The sequence below is a fragment of the Harmonia axyridis genome, chromosome 4, assembly GCF_914767665.1.
Source record: "Harmonia axyridis chromosome 4, icHarAxyr1.1, whole genome shotgun sequence".
In the NCBI taxonomy this organism is placed as follows: Eukaryota; Metazoa; Arthropoda; class Insecta; order Coleoptera; family Coccinellidae; genus Harmonia; species Harmonia axyridis.
In genome coordinates, this window is record NC_059504.1 from 25,781,093 (window position 1) to 25,799,165 (window position 18,073).

Sequence of the window (18,073 nt, forward strand, 5' to 3'; positions counted from 1 at the left end):
AACGATTAGATCTAAATATCATCTTCTTCACACATTTTTAGTAGGTTGGAAATAAATTGAATAAAAGTTTTTATCCCGTTCTTTTATTTCCCTAATTTGTCCTTGACCGTGAACTACTTTAGTCATAGAATAAGGACCACAACCCACACTAGTAACAATATAAATGAACACTAAAAAATTATTCACTTTCCTTGGGCCACTGGGGTAGTTTTTACAACGCCAACGAGTATGGCACTGGAGCACAACCATATATAGCTCGTAGATTAATAGTAGCGGTATGAAAAATAATAAAAAATGATTCACTTCCCTTGAGATCCTGAGGTAGTTTTTCTTCCAAACCCTAAATCTCAAAAAATCATATTTCCGGAAGTATGCACCGGAGTACAACAATATTTCTTTTATATAATACTTTAAGCGTTATGAATAAACATTAAAAAAATTATTCACTTCCCTAGGGATTCTGAGATAGTTTTTTCAACCCTTATTTCGAAAATTCATATCTCCAGAAGAATGCTTGGGAAGAGAACACAACCATTTTCGTTTATAGAATCAATGTGCATAAACCCTGAAAAAGTATTCCAACTCCCATGAGATCCTAGGGTAGTTTTTACAACGTCTAAATTACAAAAATTCGCATCGGTCCGCCTCATACTTTCGACACCCATTTCCGCACCACCCAGTAGGAGGTGACAATTACTTAGTATGTAACAAGAAGAGGTCTTTCATTAATTATTATCAATCCAAATTGCAAGTTCTTTGTTTTCAGATGGAGGAGAGTCTATTGGAAAATAGTTTTTCAAAAAGAAGCTTACGAATATGAGTTCTAAAGTTCCTCAATTTTTTTTTTTCGTGATTTCATACTTATCGTGGGACTCAAGGTATGAAATATCGATTTTTCTTTATTGTAACATAAAGTCCTGTCTCCCCGAGTGAAAGGCCTATCCCACATTTTTCCTACCTTCAGAAGGAATAATATAACATATTTTAAGTGATTAAAAAAACCCTTTGTCCAGTGGAAAGTCGTTGTTTTAATGGTTTATCCCAAGGCAGCGGTTGCACCTGTATGTAATCTTCCAAGGATGCAATATGTGCATGAATGAGCGCTCAGAAGCTCTAAACTTCACGTTCGTGTTTTCTTAATTTTACTTGACGAAACCATACTAATTCAAATAGGAGCCAATCCTTTTATTATTGGCGCCGGTGACCATTTTTATATATAGCCAATAAAACGAAGGTATTAACAACTGGATACTGAATAGAAAGGTTGAATGGAATCAATGTATCAACTGAATGTACGATACACGATTTATGAAAATTACTTGTGATAAATTAACTACAGTGTCAGAGGATTGCTAAAAAGATGAAGTGGCAATTTGAGATCCGACTAAACATTGCGAATTAAAGACAGACAATTAATTGTCTTGAGATTAATCTCAATATGAAGTGGAAAATAATTGAGTGGAACATGTAAATTGAAAAAACAATGGATTTTTTGATAACACAAGCTCTCAAATCATTTTAATATAATATTACAATCTTAGAAAATTTATGGAATTTTTTCATGTTTTTAGATAAAATGGAGGTACATATAATTTTGGGTAACATTAGATCTAGGATGCAGAATATCGAATTATCAACGCAAATTTCTGTTGATAAGATACCTAATGAAATTTCAAGAATTACAATTTATGAATTATTCAAATTGATAAATTGATTTTATAACTAACATGACAGTATGTTTGTGATCGATATATCATTTCTTAGGTGAGAATATCGTATACAAGGAAATGACAACAATATTCTTTACATATTTATTATAAGTACCAATTACGTATATTTATTGAAAAAAAAAACAAATTCTTAGTGAGATCTGCAAATTCTGAAAAAAGGTTCAGATTTTAAGTACCCATACCATCATTTCTATTCATCGACCTATTTCAGCAATACTGTCATGTGATTAAAAAAAAAACTCAAATAATTGTGTGGAATATATTCTGTAGATAAAGATTAATTTTGAAACAATTCTAGAAAATTATTGAACCAATCAAAAGTGACATGTTAAGAATTATGTTGAACATATTCAAAGGAAGTGTCTGAGACAGCCTCACTTAACTCATCATTACTCAACAATTATGACCGATATCACTGTATTCAGTTTGGGTAATTTTTCAGCCAAAAGCAAGCATCTAAATTCTACATAATAGTAAAATTTTCTCAAAATTTTGACACACAAAATTTACAATAAAGTTATGTGCTTATGTAATTCTTTATAAAAATTTTGGAGTTAACTCCAATGGTCTTTTCATAATTAAAACAATTCCTTTCAAGAAGAATAGGAACATTGAGATAATGAAAGTGACTTTCATTAGCTGATATTATTTACAAATATAATATCATGTCAATTCGAAAGAGATCAAAATTGAATTCTCCTTCAACCTGAATAATATTTGGGGATTTAAATTTTTCCAACAAGCAATAGAGTTCAAAAATAACTAAGATCACATATAATTTTGCAGCAATAATTGATTTATTTCAAACAATAACACTTATCATGAAAGAGAACTGTATGGATAATAATCCAGGCAAGAAAAAATTTTAATTCTCCTTCAACTAGAATAATATTGGGAGATTTGAAATTTTTTCACACAATAGTGTATTAAAATAACTAAGATCACATTATTTTGCTGCAACAATTGATTGATTTATTTCAAACAATAACAATTATTATGAAAGAGCATAGTATAGAATTTGAGCTATATATCACAATGAAAAACATTCCTTCCTATAAAAAATATTTGCACATAATCAATAGTCGTGTAGATACTAAAAAAATGACTATTCACAGTAAATCTGTGCTTAGACAATTAGTTAACAATTAGTTCATTTCTTAAAAACTTTCCGTTCAGAATAACATTCAACAATAAGGAAGTTATTTCATTTTTTGCTGAAAGTATAGTAAATATTGGCATTCTTCAATCCTTTCATTCATTAAGGATAGCGTCGAAATATGTTATGCATCATAATGAAAACTAAAGATAAGAATGAAAAATAAATAACGTGGTGATTGAACAATATTTTACCATAACATTGGTCATTTTTGACTAGAAATAGGGGTTCTGTTATCTATTTTTCCTAAAGTTCTTGCAATATTATCTAATGTAATTTGTGAAACACCATCTGACGATGACTGTGGAGATGAATTGATTGAACGACTCTTAGGTAGTACTTTCAGAGGGTTTCTTAATTTTGCCAGTCTTCTATTCAATTTCACGAGTTGTTCTTGTAGTTGGTTGTACCTTTGAAGATCAAGTCCCATTCTTTTCGCTCTGTTGTGGAGTATCAGCAGTTTTTGACGGTCAGTAACACTTGGGAGTATATATTCCTAGAAAATATATTGATTCCAGTATAAGAAATAAACGATTTATAAGTATACAGGATGTCCCGAAATTAATGCAACAACATTTAACCAGTGATTGCAGAGACGAAATTAGCCGACCCGTATTTTTCATTTTTGTTCAGTGGCATGCCATTTCGGAATTATAGCCTCCGGAATTTCACCTGGAATGATTTTCTGTCTTCCATATCCCAGGCCTCGGCTGTGCGAACTTCACGAAATTTGGTATAGGGGGGTTTTCAGTAATGTCTAATCTGCTACTGATATTTTTTCCTTCCGGAAGCCCTTCGGAGACCCTTATCTGAGTGCCCTATTACATTTGGCACCAAGTTTTTTAAATAACAAATTTGAATTTTCAAAAAAATGTTGATATTTTCAAGAACAACATTCAATTGTCGAACTTTTTTGTCTCTTACAATTTTTTCATCAAACGCAAGGATTTCGAGAAAAATCACAAACTGTGATCATCAGCAAATGAAAGACTGGTAGCGCATAGATTTCAAGGTAATTATAGAACATTGCAACAGTTTATCAACGAAATTATCACTTTTATTCGTTGTCACATACTTATCATCAAATTATTCAATGAAATTATCATCAAGTTTGAGTTTTTCGGAAAAATAGTAACTTGTCCCGTTCAGCGAAGGTTCAATTCGACCTGATTTATAAGGAGTCCCAGTGAAATTCAATTATTCTGATACATTGAAATTCTGAAAAACCATATAAGTGTTCCTTACGTAAGTGAGGACGATGATGATGACCAAACTCAAATTAGTACCGTAATCAAATAGTTCAATAGTTGGAATTACTTTGGATTTAATAGTTAATACCTTATTTCATTGAAATTCCAAACATTTTCACGAACCCTATATTAACAGTATCGTTTATTATAAAATTTAACAAAAGAAATATTTAATTTAGTAGATGCCCGAAGTGGGAACCGTCTCCTTCAACGCATGCCCGCAAACGTTTCAAAAAGTTTTCTCGTACTTTGCTGAAAACGTCTGGTATTTACCTGATTTCGTCGGCTGCGGCTAATATTCTTTCTTGTAGCAATTCAAGAGTTAATATTGGTTCGGCATAAACGAGTTCCTTCATGGCTCCCCAGAAGAAAAAGTCCATTGCGTTCAAGTCCGGAGATCGTGGGGGCCATCTTATGCCAGGGGAATTGTTGCCGATCCAACGTCCTGGGAAATTTTCGTTCAACCACTCAGTTACGATCTGTGCCCGATGTGGTGGAGCGCCATCGTTCATGAACCACAAATTCTGTCTAATACCAAGGGAAACATCTTCCATGAGAATTGGTAATTGTTCTTCCAACATATTGAGGTAAGCTCAGCATTTAGACGATTTGGCAAAAAAATAGGGGCCAATGTGACAATCTCCAACTAACCGAAAACTTTTCTTGAGAATGGGTTTGTCTCAACATGAGTGGATTTTCCATAGCCCAGTAATAGAGGTTATGTAAATTCATTATTCCATCCTTCGTAAAGGACGCCTCATCGGTGAAAAAAAAAACTTCAAAAAATCTGGATTCTGGTTAAAACGATTCAGAGTCCATTCACAGAAACTTCTTCTTCTTGGAAAGTCTTCAGGTTTGAGTTTCTGAACTGTTTGGAAATGGAAGGGCTTCAGTAACTGTTTCCATTAGCCGTCGGTGGATACGCGAAAACATTTGGTGATGAGGATGTCTTCGTTGGGGATATCTTTCAGCGTATATTCGACGAGCCAAGTTTGTATTTGCACGGGCCTCTCCATGAATGAAATGCATTTGAACTCTTTCTTCAACGGTATATCTTTCCATTTTACCGAAACGAGCAGACACAATGATCAGTGGATTCATGGAATCTGGCGAATTTTTAATTTTATCAATCAAAAGGCGGATATATGCAACGTTTGGTTATCCCGTTGAATTCCATAAGCAAACAGTTTTCATTCTATCTTTACACTTTATTATATTCACTTCGAATAAATTTTCGAATTTTTCCGTAAAAATGAGACTTGATGATAATTTCATTGAATAATTTGATGATAAGTATTTGATAACGAATAAAAGTAATAATTTCGTTGATAAAGTGTTGCCATGTTCGATAATTACTTCGAAATCTATGCGCTACCAGTCTTTCATTTGCTGATGATCACAGTTTGTGATTTTTCTCGAAATCCTTGCGTTTGATGAAAAAATTGTAAGAGACAAAAAAGTTTGACAATTGAGTGTTGTTCTTGAAAATATCAACATTTTTTTGAAAATTCAAATTTGTTAATTAAAAAACTTGGTTCCAAAGGTAATACGGCACTCACATAAGGGTCTCCGAAGGGCTTCCGGAAGGAAAAAATATCAGAAGCAGATTAGACATGACTGAAAACCCCCCTATACCAAATTTCACACATAATGTTCCTATCACAGGAGAAATTATTTATGTTCTATGTATTTGATCGTTGCAGGTTCAAAATAAATTAAGGTGTATTTTATACTAGAGACCACCGATTCATATGAGGTTTTCAAAACAGTGAAAAAAATCGAATAATAATTCGATTCAATGATTTCTTCATCCCAGAAAGTTTTTATTTTTCGAATGGAAAAAAGTTAATGATTTTTTTGTTAACCTTTCCACCAAGTTTTTTTTTAATTAATTTTCCTATAAAAATATCAGAGAAAAAGTCTGGTCGAAGACTAAAATTTTTGAAATCAAAAATAAACACTCGTGAAGTAGGTACTGCCTTCTTTCAAAGAAACTTGTATTGTTATATTCCTTATTTCTACTGATCATTCAATCGTTCTGACAATTTGTTTCATTTGATTTATAATGAATTTCCATCAAGGACCGAATCTCTAAAATAATATATTGTGCAACAAGTGGGGAAACTTTTCTCGCGAGTGTGGAAGTTTGTGACACGAGCCTGAAAGGCAAGTGCCGCAAACACACGAGTAAAAAAAGGACTTTCTCCACATGTTGCATACTATACTTTTCCTATAACTACACAAATTTCAATAATACAAGTAATGGACTTAATTCAAATCGAAATGGCCTTCGTTGACAGTATGTGCTAATTTATTGCGTTTCCATAGAAACAACTCAAAAGCCGAATTTCATTGGTCCACCAAGCGAGGTGTGGGCAAAGTGCCGTGAGAAATAATATTTCCCACAGTATGAGCAATACATAGTTTTGAAATTGGGTAAGCCATGTAGAATACGCTACTTTTCATAGCAGTTGTAGGAAAAAAGTTTTTTCTTGTTTTTTCGAATTGAGAGAAGGTATAGACACGTGTTGAGATCAAATTTTGAATAACTTCGAAGATGGATAAGAACTATTTCTCTAAATGACATCGTTTTAGGTTGAATAATGAAACGTTCACTCATCTATCTCGAGGTCTCGTAGAATATTTCTACAAAGTAAGTCAACCAAAACCAAGTATGTAAGTGGGTGACTGGATTTTGTGACTTATTCGTTGGGTAAAATATCACAGGATATTTAATTATACTATCGGAAAAACTATTGACAATGGTAATAAAAAGTTATTATGGATAAATTCAAAATTCCAAAAAAAAGTTCGACTGGTTTTTAAATTTGACTAGAGACCACTTCTGACAAATTTTTGTTCATTTGATTTGTTCTTGCATAATATACTTCATAAATTGAAACGAGTTCTATTATTCATATGTTTTATCGACATATCATCACATCTTTCTAAAGCAATAAAGAACAATTTCCTAATTATGACATTTGTATGAAAAATACACATCTTTTTTCCCACCAGTTCAAGAACTGAAAATCAGTGGAAAACCACAGATAAGCGATCTCTCGTTGATTAACAATTTATCTATATAGGTGAACATTGAAATAACCCGATTGAATCGATTTAAATGTTAAATTTATTGGGATGAAAAAGAAAGCATTAATAAAACACTCGTTATAAAAATAGAACATTTCATCATAATTTTGTTATATGGATACTCAACCTGATAAAGCTGCATATTCCTCAATTAGAAATATGAGGAAATAATAGCAATAATTACAATGCACCGCCATCAACAATATCCTTAATTTTGGAATAATTTTATTAAGTATGTTAAATTTACTCAATGAAGATTATTTTTATAATTATCACGCATTTCAAGAATAACCATTAATTTTTTCGGCTATCACAAAATATTTGAAAATGTTCGAGAAAAGAATGCCTTCTAAAATCTTTTAAAATCACCTTTGTATTGCACAGAATCAAAAAATTGAATATATATATGAAAACTATAATAAATAAATTGAATAATTATATAAATTGCTACTTTACATATTATGATTTTTTTTAAACAGAAACGATACATTTTCTGAAGTAAACATTTTCAAAAATATACAGGTACATAACAGGCATACCAAAATAATCAATGAGCATCACCAATATCAACACTTCTTTTTCCTCTAGAGTAGAAACTTTTGTCTTGATATTGTTTATAAGTTTAATATCTCATTCACAAACCTCATTGATCTATATTTTATTCGAAAATACCATATCTATTGAAGAAAGAAATGTTGTTTTCGAGGAGCTTAGAATTTATTAGTAAAACGTAATTACAATTCAGATAAAATGAGAACTTACCTCTTTTGTCAAAACGTAGTAGGAATACATAGCCATAGCAGTTCCATAAGTAACAAAATAGGTGACAGGTTCCATAATATCCCAGGAATATTCCCACCAAGTGAGTCTGGCTAAGATTCCAAACTGAACGGACATAAAACCTAAGCCAGCCCAAGACAGCCAGTTTCCTCTTTTTTCTGCAATAACTTCCAAGTCCCTTATTTGCTAGAAAAAAATCCAAGAAGGATGAATATAAAAATAAACATGAAAACCGAAATCGAGAATCGACAGTTGTAGTATACACTGTTGGCAAGACTACATCTTGGGTTAGTGAATATCAATGTGAGAAATAGAGAAGTTGGAAAATAAATCTATTTGGTCTTTTACCAAGGTGAATAAATATAAAATGAGACATAATTATAACGAAGATTTGTAGAATTCCACTTCAAACATGGCTCGAAGGGACTTGCTCACGACATCGTCTATCTTCAAAAGTAGATCACACTTTTTTTGAAGAATATATCCAATATTACTTTTATATCTAAGGTGGCAACAATGAGCGTTGCTTTTATGCTTGATCAGTCGCTTGTGAAGTAATGATTTATTATACAGAGTGAGCCATTGAAAACGAAACAGCGGCTCTGTAGGTCGGCAGAACCGAATCACTCGGACACGTCAATCACAATTCAGAAGAGACATCATTCGCGATGAAATTCACTCGAAATACATTTAATTTTTTTGAGCTGTGACCGCCACCCTTAATATTTTAAATGACACCATCTGGCAAGTAATATCTCATTTATATTTTCCTTTTCATTATCAAATAACAAAAATAAATTCATTATATCAATTTGTCCTCGAGATATAGGAACTTGAATTTCGGAAATTACATTTTATTCACAATTATGCAGGGTGTTTCAAAATTGATACAACATTGTATTACAAGGCATGAAAAACAAACATTTGTTTTTTCTTTATTTTTATTGAATTTTCAGATTGCATGGAATAAATGAAACCAAGTTTGTTCGAAGTTTCATATGCTCATTCTGGTAGAATTCAGAAGCTCTGGAGTTATTATCGACCCAAAAATTCCATACCATAAGTAACACTAGTAACAGTTGCGTATAAATTATTGAGGGCCAAATTGTCTTTCTTCTTGTCCGTAGATTGAATTAATTGAATAACAGGTTTGTGACTTGAGGACTGAACAAATCAAATAAATCATTGTATTATTGTCGACGTTTCGATCCCAATGTTTCTTGAAAAAGATCCAAATTGGGAACGAAACGTCGATAATTCTATAAGGGACTTTTATTTGAGTTCTCCATTCATCAAGCCACAATTAATTATTAAGGGCTCAAACATGTAAATTGTGGAAATCAAATATTCCAGAGCGTGTAAAGGTCGACTCGTATGTTCAAAATTTTTGGTTATGTCCCCAAGTATCTCGCTGATTCAGATTTAGGTGCGTTTTTATTCACAAAAACATAAATATATATATATTTATGTTTTTGTGAATAAAAACGCACCTAAATCTGAATCAGCGAGATACTTGGGGACATAACCAAAAATTTTGAACATACGAGTCAGATTTAGGTGCGTTTTTATTCACAAAAACATAAATATATATATATTTATGTTTTTGTGAATAAAAACGCACCTAAATCTGAATCAGCGAGATACTTGGGGACATAACCAAAAATTTTGAACATACGAGTCGACCTTTACACGCTCTGGAATATTTGATTTCCACAATTTACATGTTTGAGCCCTTAATAATTAATTGTGGCTTGATGAATGGAGAACTCAAATAAAAGTCCCTTATAGAATTATCGACGTTTCGTTCCCAATTTGGATCTTTTTCAAAAAACATTGGGATCGAATATATATAAATAAAATATCGTATATATATAAATAAAATATCGTATATATAAATAAAATATCGCGGAATTCTTCACTGAAAAAATTTTTGAATAAGGGTATAATGAGATTGTAGTCCTTGAGATAGAGTGAAAAATGTTTAATATAATATTGAGGACAAATCATTCGAACGTTTCTCATATCTCTTTTAGTTATGAATTATAGTGAATTCGACTGGATGCACTAGTGCGAATTATTTCGAGTTTTTGTAGAGCTAAATGACATAATTAGCTCGAATTAATTCGCACTGGCGCAGCCAGGTCGAATACGCTATAATACGTGCAAAAATACAACCGATATTTATAATCCGTAATAACGCAAAAAAAACGCGATAAATGAATGTGAACGTAGGCGCGTTCCTTAGAGAATCAATGATGCGTTATTGTTTTAACATCGAATGGAAAGCGTAATTAAAAAACATCTGACAAATGTTTGACATGCAGGGTGATGCGTCGCGATGGACTATTAGACGTTTATGGAACACTAATTATAATTTTGTGCTGTAAATTTGGATTTTGAGGTTTGAAACTATGACCTTTCTCCCTAAAATATTTTCAGACCTTTATAACTTCCGGACCTTCCTTATTAAAGTTCTCATTAGAATATTCAATTCGGCTGCCTATTCGCAATATATCCGAATCTAGAAATAGTTAAAATGATGATATTTGATTTGATTTTGGGATTGAACTATTATTATTAGGATTATGATGGAAAAAAAATGATTGTTACTTGTTTAATTTGACATAACATGAATGGATAATATTATCCATTAATTTTATGTGTTCTCTCGCTTAATAAACTCTTAAGTCCAAATAAACAAGTAACTATTTTCCTTCATAATCCTAATAATAATTCAATCCCAGCTGCCTTGGTAGTACAGTGGACTGAAGAGTCGACTGTGGTGCCGAAGGTACCGGGTTCGAATCCTATAGGTAGGTCATGGATGTTGTACACGTCCGGTGATGGTTATGTTAGAGGCTAATGACCGTAGCAGTCGATGCCTTCAACAAAAAAAAATTCAATCAAAAAATCAAGTAAATTTTCCGAGCACAATCGAGAGCAACGATATAGGACAGGACATAGCATGGTAAGCATGGTAAGCACAGAGTTGACGAACCACAGAGAAATTCTTCTTTTTTCTGTATTGACTATATAAATACCCATCGCAAAATCTCAGCCCGATGAGATCTGCAATCACGGAAAAATTGGGTATTTCTTTACTTTTTTTAAAATTTCTTCACTTGTGATAACATGATCAATATGAAATTTTACGTAAAGCTAAAAATTACACCTATAGGTGTAATTTTAAAAACGTTTACGGTATTATTATATAGGTACCTTTCTGCGCTATCAACCTTGAGTTTCCTGAAGACATTAACAATACAAAGTTTTGCACGATGCGTCAAATAGTTATTCTATATACAGGGTGAGTCTTTGACTTGTACATATATTTCAACCGAAGATTCCTGAGGTCAATAGAAACCCTTTTTTCATTTACCATTTTTTCCGATTCGGCCCGGTTAAAAAGATACAGGCTGTTGAAAATCGATAAAAAAATGTCATTTTCCGTTATATCTCGGAAATGGTTGTATAGAAAAAAATGAATTTCGGGATATAGTTTTTCATGTATGTGATGAATCTTCTCCGTACACAAAATTTTATCCACATCTCCCCGTTTCTTCATTATGAACACTTCATCCTATAAAAATACCAGAAATTCAAAGAAGCGAACTCTTAAAAGTAACTAGGACGTTCATTGAAGGATATTTAGCTAATTTGAAAAATAAAAGTATTCTTCATATTTTCTCGTATATTGAGCCGTTTTCGAGTAATATGTGTTTAAAAAAAAAAAAAAATCTGTGAAATTCAAAAAATTGGGTACTTTGGCTAATTGCAACTCTGATAGAAAAAACTCACAGAAATGAATATTTGCTACGTTGTCAGGTCAAAAATCATGGATTGAAACACTGAATTTGCATTGACAAGTGAGGGAACCAGCCGACTTAGTTTGAAAATAAAGTGATTTGAATAAGCTCACCCATTGAGAAAATTCAATTCCATGATCACGCAATCTTTGAACAATCCTTACGAAAGTTCTCTCATTTGGCTGTCTCCTATTTGGAAACAGCCTTCCATAAGCTTCTTTAGCTCTTCTCGCTATTTTTCCATTTGTGAAATAGCATTCCAACATATCTACCATCTCCTGGTTAGAATACATTCTGCTAATTTCCACTTAACACACTTCACAAACAAACACTTCACACTAAACAAACACCTTACACTAAACACACTTAACACTTAACAAGTTGTACGCACTTAGGTAACACTTAACAAACTAAATACACTTAATACTTATCATTTACATTAAACAAAGCAACAGAAATCATGATACCATAAATTCGAATTTCAATTGTTTTCGGATCATTCTATGCGCATGACCGATCAACATAGAAGAATCTCTAATAATTTTTTAAACAAACCATCAAATTTATGAATTAATAAATTTATTTTATTATGAATTTCATTAAATGTAATAATTAGTATCATCCGAAATGTTAAATCGAATTTTGTATAATAAAATAAGTCATAATATGCTAGATTACCGTATGTTATGAACGATTTGAACTATTGCGCATGGCCTCAGAGATTATTACTCTATGCGCATGGCCAAACTGAAAATTTGAGAAATCTCCAAGAATTGTGGTTATGTTTGGGCAAACAAATGGAATAATTCGATATTTGATTCGAAAATATTTTATGTTTCAATAAGAAACAACATAGTTCGGCGTAAGTAAGTTACTAAGTTATATAATATAAATAATATATTGAATAATTATTGTATTTTTTCAGATCTCCTAATAATTCATCGAATCATTCAGAAAAACACCATAATGAATTTAATTGGACGACGATTTTCCTTCGTGATTTATTTCGTGAAGATGATTGCCCACTAGATACAGAGAAGTTTCAGATGACCTGTATTTAAAGGGAATCTTGAACCCCTTCAAATTAAATCCAACCGAAAACAGTTTGCTGTGAGGTGTTCATGATTTCCATTTAATGAATGGAAAAGTAAATTGATTAATTGAAATAACCAAAAATCTACAATACAATGATTCTGTTGATAAATTCAACTACTTGAATAAGTGAAGCACTAGTTCTGTAATGAATATTTATTCAAACTTCATACTCATCGATGTACTGAAAAATAATTTCAAAGTCACTGATTTCACCATTAACGCAGATCCTATCCTATTATCTAGTACATGTACTGATCCAATCCATATGTTTCAGAATCAATAGCTATTGATATTTTAAGGCATATACATAGTTTGTAGTTACTGTCCTTGGTTTATAGATATTATAATAATATAATGAATACATCTGAGATCAGGAATCATTGAGAATTAATTCGAATGATGGCAGGCCTAATTTAATAATTATTGGCTAAATATTGAATGTTTTTTATTTCGCACAATCCATCTGAGGCTAAATGAACCTACGTAAGAAGTATAAGAGTAAAATATGTTAAACCTGGTTATTTATAAATTAAATGAAAATAAAGACAATTTATTATTATGGTAGTTTGTACTTCAATCCTGTTTTTTGATATGCATTTTTTTGTTTCAGTAATGAAAAATCTTTATTTCAAATTGCTTTGAATGTTGTATACCTACTTTGGGGCACAAGATAAATATTTTTCTATTTTGATTTGAATACTGGATTTATAGTAAAAAAGTGGATTTGGCAATAATACATGATTTCAAGTAACTGTTAATCTTTCGATAAGTTTATCAAAAGCTTCAGTTCATTGAGTACTTTTGAAAAAAAGGTATACCTTACAAGAATTCAAAATTTATTTTACATGTAGTTGATATGTGAAAACAAAAAAAAAAGATTACATAATTGTTGGGAAGTTTCATAATATTTTCAGTTTATCTGTTCGATAACAAACAAGTAAATTTACTTGTACGTTGTACTCCTTTTTTTCTAGCCGAATACTATTTTGCCATCTTCAGGAAAATAAAATTTTCGAAGATGTTGATTATAACATTGATAATATTAAGGAAAGACTAATTGCTTCTTTATCATCGAAAGTACTCGAGAGCATTTTTTGGAGTTACCTATTGGGTATCAAATTTTCAGACAGAATATTGGCATTAGTGAACACTAAGAAGAAAAGGATTTCAAATATTTTCATGATAACAAATTACTGAGCTTTGGCACAGCCCTATAATATGAAGATATTTCATTAAAGTTAATATTCTATTTTGAATTATTCTGATGGAAACTCATTTTCAAATGAATTTTCACAAACTAGGCTCCTTATAAAATAACACCAATCAAGATCTGAAATCTCATTAAAAACTGCTGCTACCAAACATTACTATAATCTTCTTCCAGTCTTCTGAGCTTTCATCGATACATAACAATACATCCTAAAATTTCATTTTTACGTGATTGAATACTTCTATCCATTTGCTATTCGATAATTTCATCCTTGAACATTTGATTGACATACTTTTAAGAGGACCAAAATTGTTTTAACGTGAAAATAAATAAAAAACTTCAGTGAGTTGAAAGAAGCAGAATATTCAATAGTGGATATTCATATTGAATACCACCATTTCATTTTTAATACAAAAATCAAGATCAATAATGGAATATTGAAGATTCATGGAACTTATAAGCTTCTAGGATGAAAATTGAAAAAAAATTCAATTCCTTCTGGAAATTACTTATTCCTCCTCATACTACTGTTATTTTAAACAAGATAAAATCGGAATTTTTCCATCACAAAATTACCTCTGTGTGATACAGAGGTGATTCCATCTTCCACATAAATCCATTCATGAAACTGCCTTTTCATTTTCGAGCTAGGTTATTGCGTAGGTACTTAGATAAAGTAATCTGGGTTCATTCAATCCAAAATGCAAGCGTTCTTACACTTCTTGCTACCTTAAAAATTTGAAACTTTTCTCACTGATTCCATGATAATAAGAATTCAAATTGAACACTGGTTTGAATACCACTTTTTTGCTGACCTCTAGGTAACAAAATATACTCAATTAGCCCAAATTTCTAGTAATGTACAAAACTTCAACCGTTTGTTGGGTTTCTTGAATTTTATTGACAAAACATAACATAACCTTTAAACATAACATTACAGATGCGAGATGATTAGTATTCATAGGTACATAGATTTAGCTTATTATTCTGTAGGTTTTTTGTCATTATAGTGTTTTGTGATTGTAAACTCGGCAACGTGGGAAGCCCACAGATAATTATTTATTTACCTATATGAAAATGAAAGGTTATATTAATAGGTAACTCTTGTACGTATGAAACGAAGTGAAAAAGCGAAAATAAATGATTGGATATGAATATCAGATTTAATATGGGTGGTTGCAAGCTGAATTTTTTATTATTATCGAATATAAAATAGATATCAAGAGAAAAATAATCAACATATTTATCTCCCACAAAATTGCTATAACTCATTTATTATATTGAAAATAATACTTCGGTCACCAAAGGGAATGGAAAAAGTGAGTTTATGCTTGTTTTGCTAATATAGTAACCCATTTCCAAAGTTCAAATGGTATAAATTTATGCTTGGGAAAACTTCAGTGGGCTGATTTCCAGGATCGGCATAGCTCATTATGAAAACTTAAAATGGCCATATCTTTTTAACCGAGCCGAATCGGAAAAAATGGTAAATGAAAAAAGTGTTTCTTTTGACCTCAAGAATCTACGGTTAAAATATATGTACAAGTCAAAGACTCACCCTGTATACATACACGCAAAATTTCAACCCGATCAGATCATCAATCACGAAAATATTAGGCATTCCATTTCCAAAATCTTTTCTGAAGTTCAATTTATGTGATCAGCTCGAAATTAGCTTGAAACTGTTAATGAATATGAAAACTTACTATCTCAATTTTTTAGGTTACGTTTTCACGTAAATATTAGGAAATATTTGTCGATATTCTTCTGTCCGAGCTATCAACATAAGGAGCTGTAGCCACAGAAATCCGTCAGAGTTACATCTCCCATCTTTATTTTCGAAAAGATTTTGGATTTGTTTGGAACGGGGGGTGATTGCGTGGTCGTTTTTTGTTTAACTATCGCTTTTGTCTATGCACTCTTTTCAAAGCATTATTCCCATCCAAAGATGTATTCTTGCCTGACCTAATTATATAGATTTCAGGAAAATGGATAAAATAGAAGCAGTGTAAATATACATACTGAATGGATATATGGAGATAGTTGAGCGGACCACGACCAAGTCTATCATTGCAACCCCCCAATTTTTCAACTTCGTTGATTAGTTTGACAGAAACGTCTAATAGTGAGAAATCTTTTAGATAGTGAGAGAAAGAAGACCTCAAGGAAATTCAATATTCAATCTGGAGAGTCGTCAAATACTCAAATTGTACGTTCAATTTCAAAATATAAAAATGAGAAAACAACCCTTCATGAAATCCTGAACAATTGAATAATGTTTCTCAATAAGCAGTCTAATTGCCATAATTACTCACGATTTCGAATGGAAGCAACTCCTGCTTAACATTTTCAATTTCCATGACTATCTCATTTTCTTTCTGTACATTATGATCTTCAATGTTAAGGACTTCATATAGTTGATGTACCATGTTTTTTATGTCAGCTAACCTAAAAAATATATTGAGCAATTAAAGTGAATCTCTAGAATGAATTAACACAAAGCAGAATATATTATTGTGTGTAAAGAAAGAATAGGAAACATAAGCTTTGCCTTTATATCTTTGTTTTCCTTGTGCATTCAAATATAATACTAGTAATATATTTATTTATTCAGTATGTATCATGGTATTACGATTAATACTGAGTTTACTGAAAGGAAGTACATTGTAGCGGTTGTTTTTCCGCTGAGCACAAATGTAAAGCCTTGATTGGTCCGAAGATCAACGCGATGCAAGTACATGGTGCAAGAATACAGGTGTGCACCAAACAACGCTCATTTTTATCCGTATTGCGCATGACGCTAATGAAAGAGAAAATTTGTGTAATACAAATTGATTTACCGAGAAACTTTTGTTCATTTTCATTTAATATTATAACTCATAATAGAAAAGCTAAAAAGAAATAAATAACGCTTTATTATCGATCTATTAATTACATTAATGGCATATTGTTCTGGCAGGCATCTCGCGATTGAATCATCTTTTAAATATTTGAATTAGCTTGGTATGCTGGAATGGTATGGTACGGCCATGTAGAAAGGATGCACGAAGGTCGTATTCCGAAAATGGTCCTAAAATGGACGCCAACAGAGAGAAGGAAAAGAGGGCGACCCAAACAAACATGGATTGGCGGAGTGCACAAGGCGATGTCTGAACGGAACTTACAGCCAGGAGACTGGGAATCGGAAGGGGTAGAACGCTATAGAACCGATATATATTATTATTATTATAAAAATAACTCAGCAACGAACCAATATTTTTGAATATCAATGCAGCGTGAAAGTATCCAGGTATTTGCACGTGTGCTTTAGGTGAATATTTTGCTGACGTTTTACACCATCGAAAAGATTCGCGATGATTGTAAAATAGTTTTAATTTAATTCAAATTACAATAAGTATTTGAACAATTGAACTTTCCCATCAAAAAATTTCAACCAATCATATTAACACATATGATGCAAATCACTTAGCAACGAACCACTATTTTCGAATATCAATGCAGCGTGCAAATATCCGGGTATTTGCACGTGTGCTTTAGGTGAATATTTCTTTGGCTTAAAACTAACGAAAACATTCGGGATGATTGTCAAAAAAATAATTTTTTCAAATTACAGTTAGTATTTGAACAATTAAAATTGAGTGTTTTTTTTTTGGGAAATAGTCATTTTCATACCCCTCGTGCTTGCCAAATTATCGTATATTTTCCCTCATGCAGTCGGGAAAATATTCGAGTATTTGGCAAGCACTCGGGATATAACTACTGAATATCTAATTCATTGACAAAATGTGGCAGTATGAGGCGCTACACACTCCCTAGGGTGTTCCACATCCAGAAGAGTTCAGTTTGGTCATCCAGACTTTGAAAGTATATCACTCCAATGGGAAGAAGAAAGTAATGAAATTTTTGGAGATGATGAAAAAATATTCCTGAGAAAAGCGAATAACATGTTACAC

General features: G+C 31.8%; 1 protein-coding gene and 1 long non-coding RNA gene across 3 annotated transcripts in view; both read right to left on the reverse strand.

The window, feature by feature from the left end:
* Positions 1-1,495: 1,495 nt before the first annotated feature.
* The window catches only part of LOC123677351 (calcium uniporter protein, mitochondrial), a 67,820-nt gene continuing 51,242 nt past the window's right edge, over positions 1,496-18,073 (reverse strand). For both annotated transcript variants that reach the window (XM_045613814.1, XM_045613815.1), the window contains 3 exons: positions 16,436-16,568; positions 7,992-8,195; positions 1,496-3,382 (listed from right to left, as the gene is read on the reverse strand). In XM_045613814.1, the coding sequence (XP_045469770.1) occupies positions 3,092-3,382; positions 7,992-8,195; positions 16,436-16,568 (628 nt within the window). In that variant the 3' untranslated portion in view covers positions 1,496-3,091. The remainder of the gene's footprint in view (positions 3,383-7,991; positions 8,196-16,435; positions 16,569-18,073) is intronic.
* On the reverse strand, positions 14,613-14,992 carry LOC123677352. Its single transcript, XR_006747091.1, has 2 exons — positions 14,936-14,992; positions 14,613-14,849 (listed from the first exon to the last, which is right to left on the reverse strand). It is a non-coding gene; the product is annotated as an uncharacterized LOC123677352 (long non-coding RNA).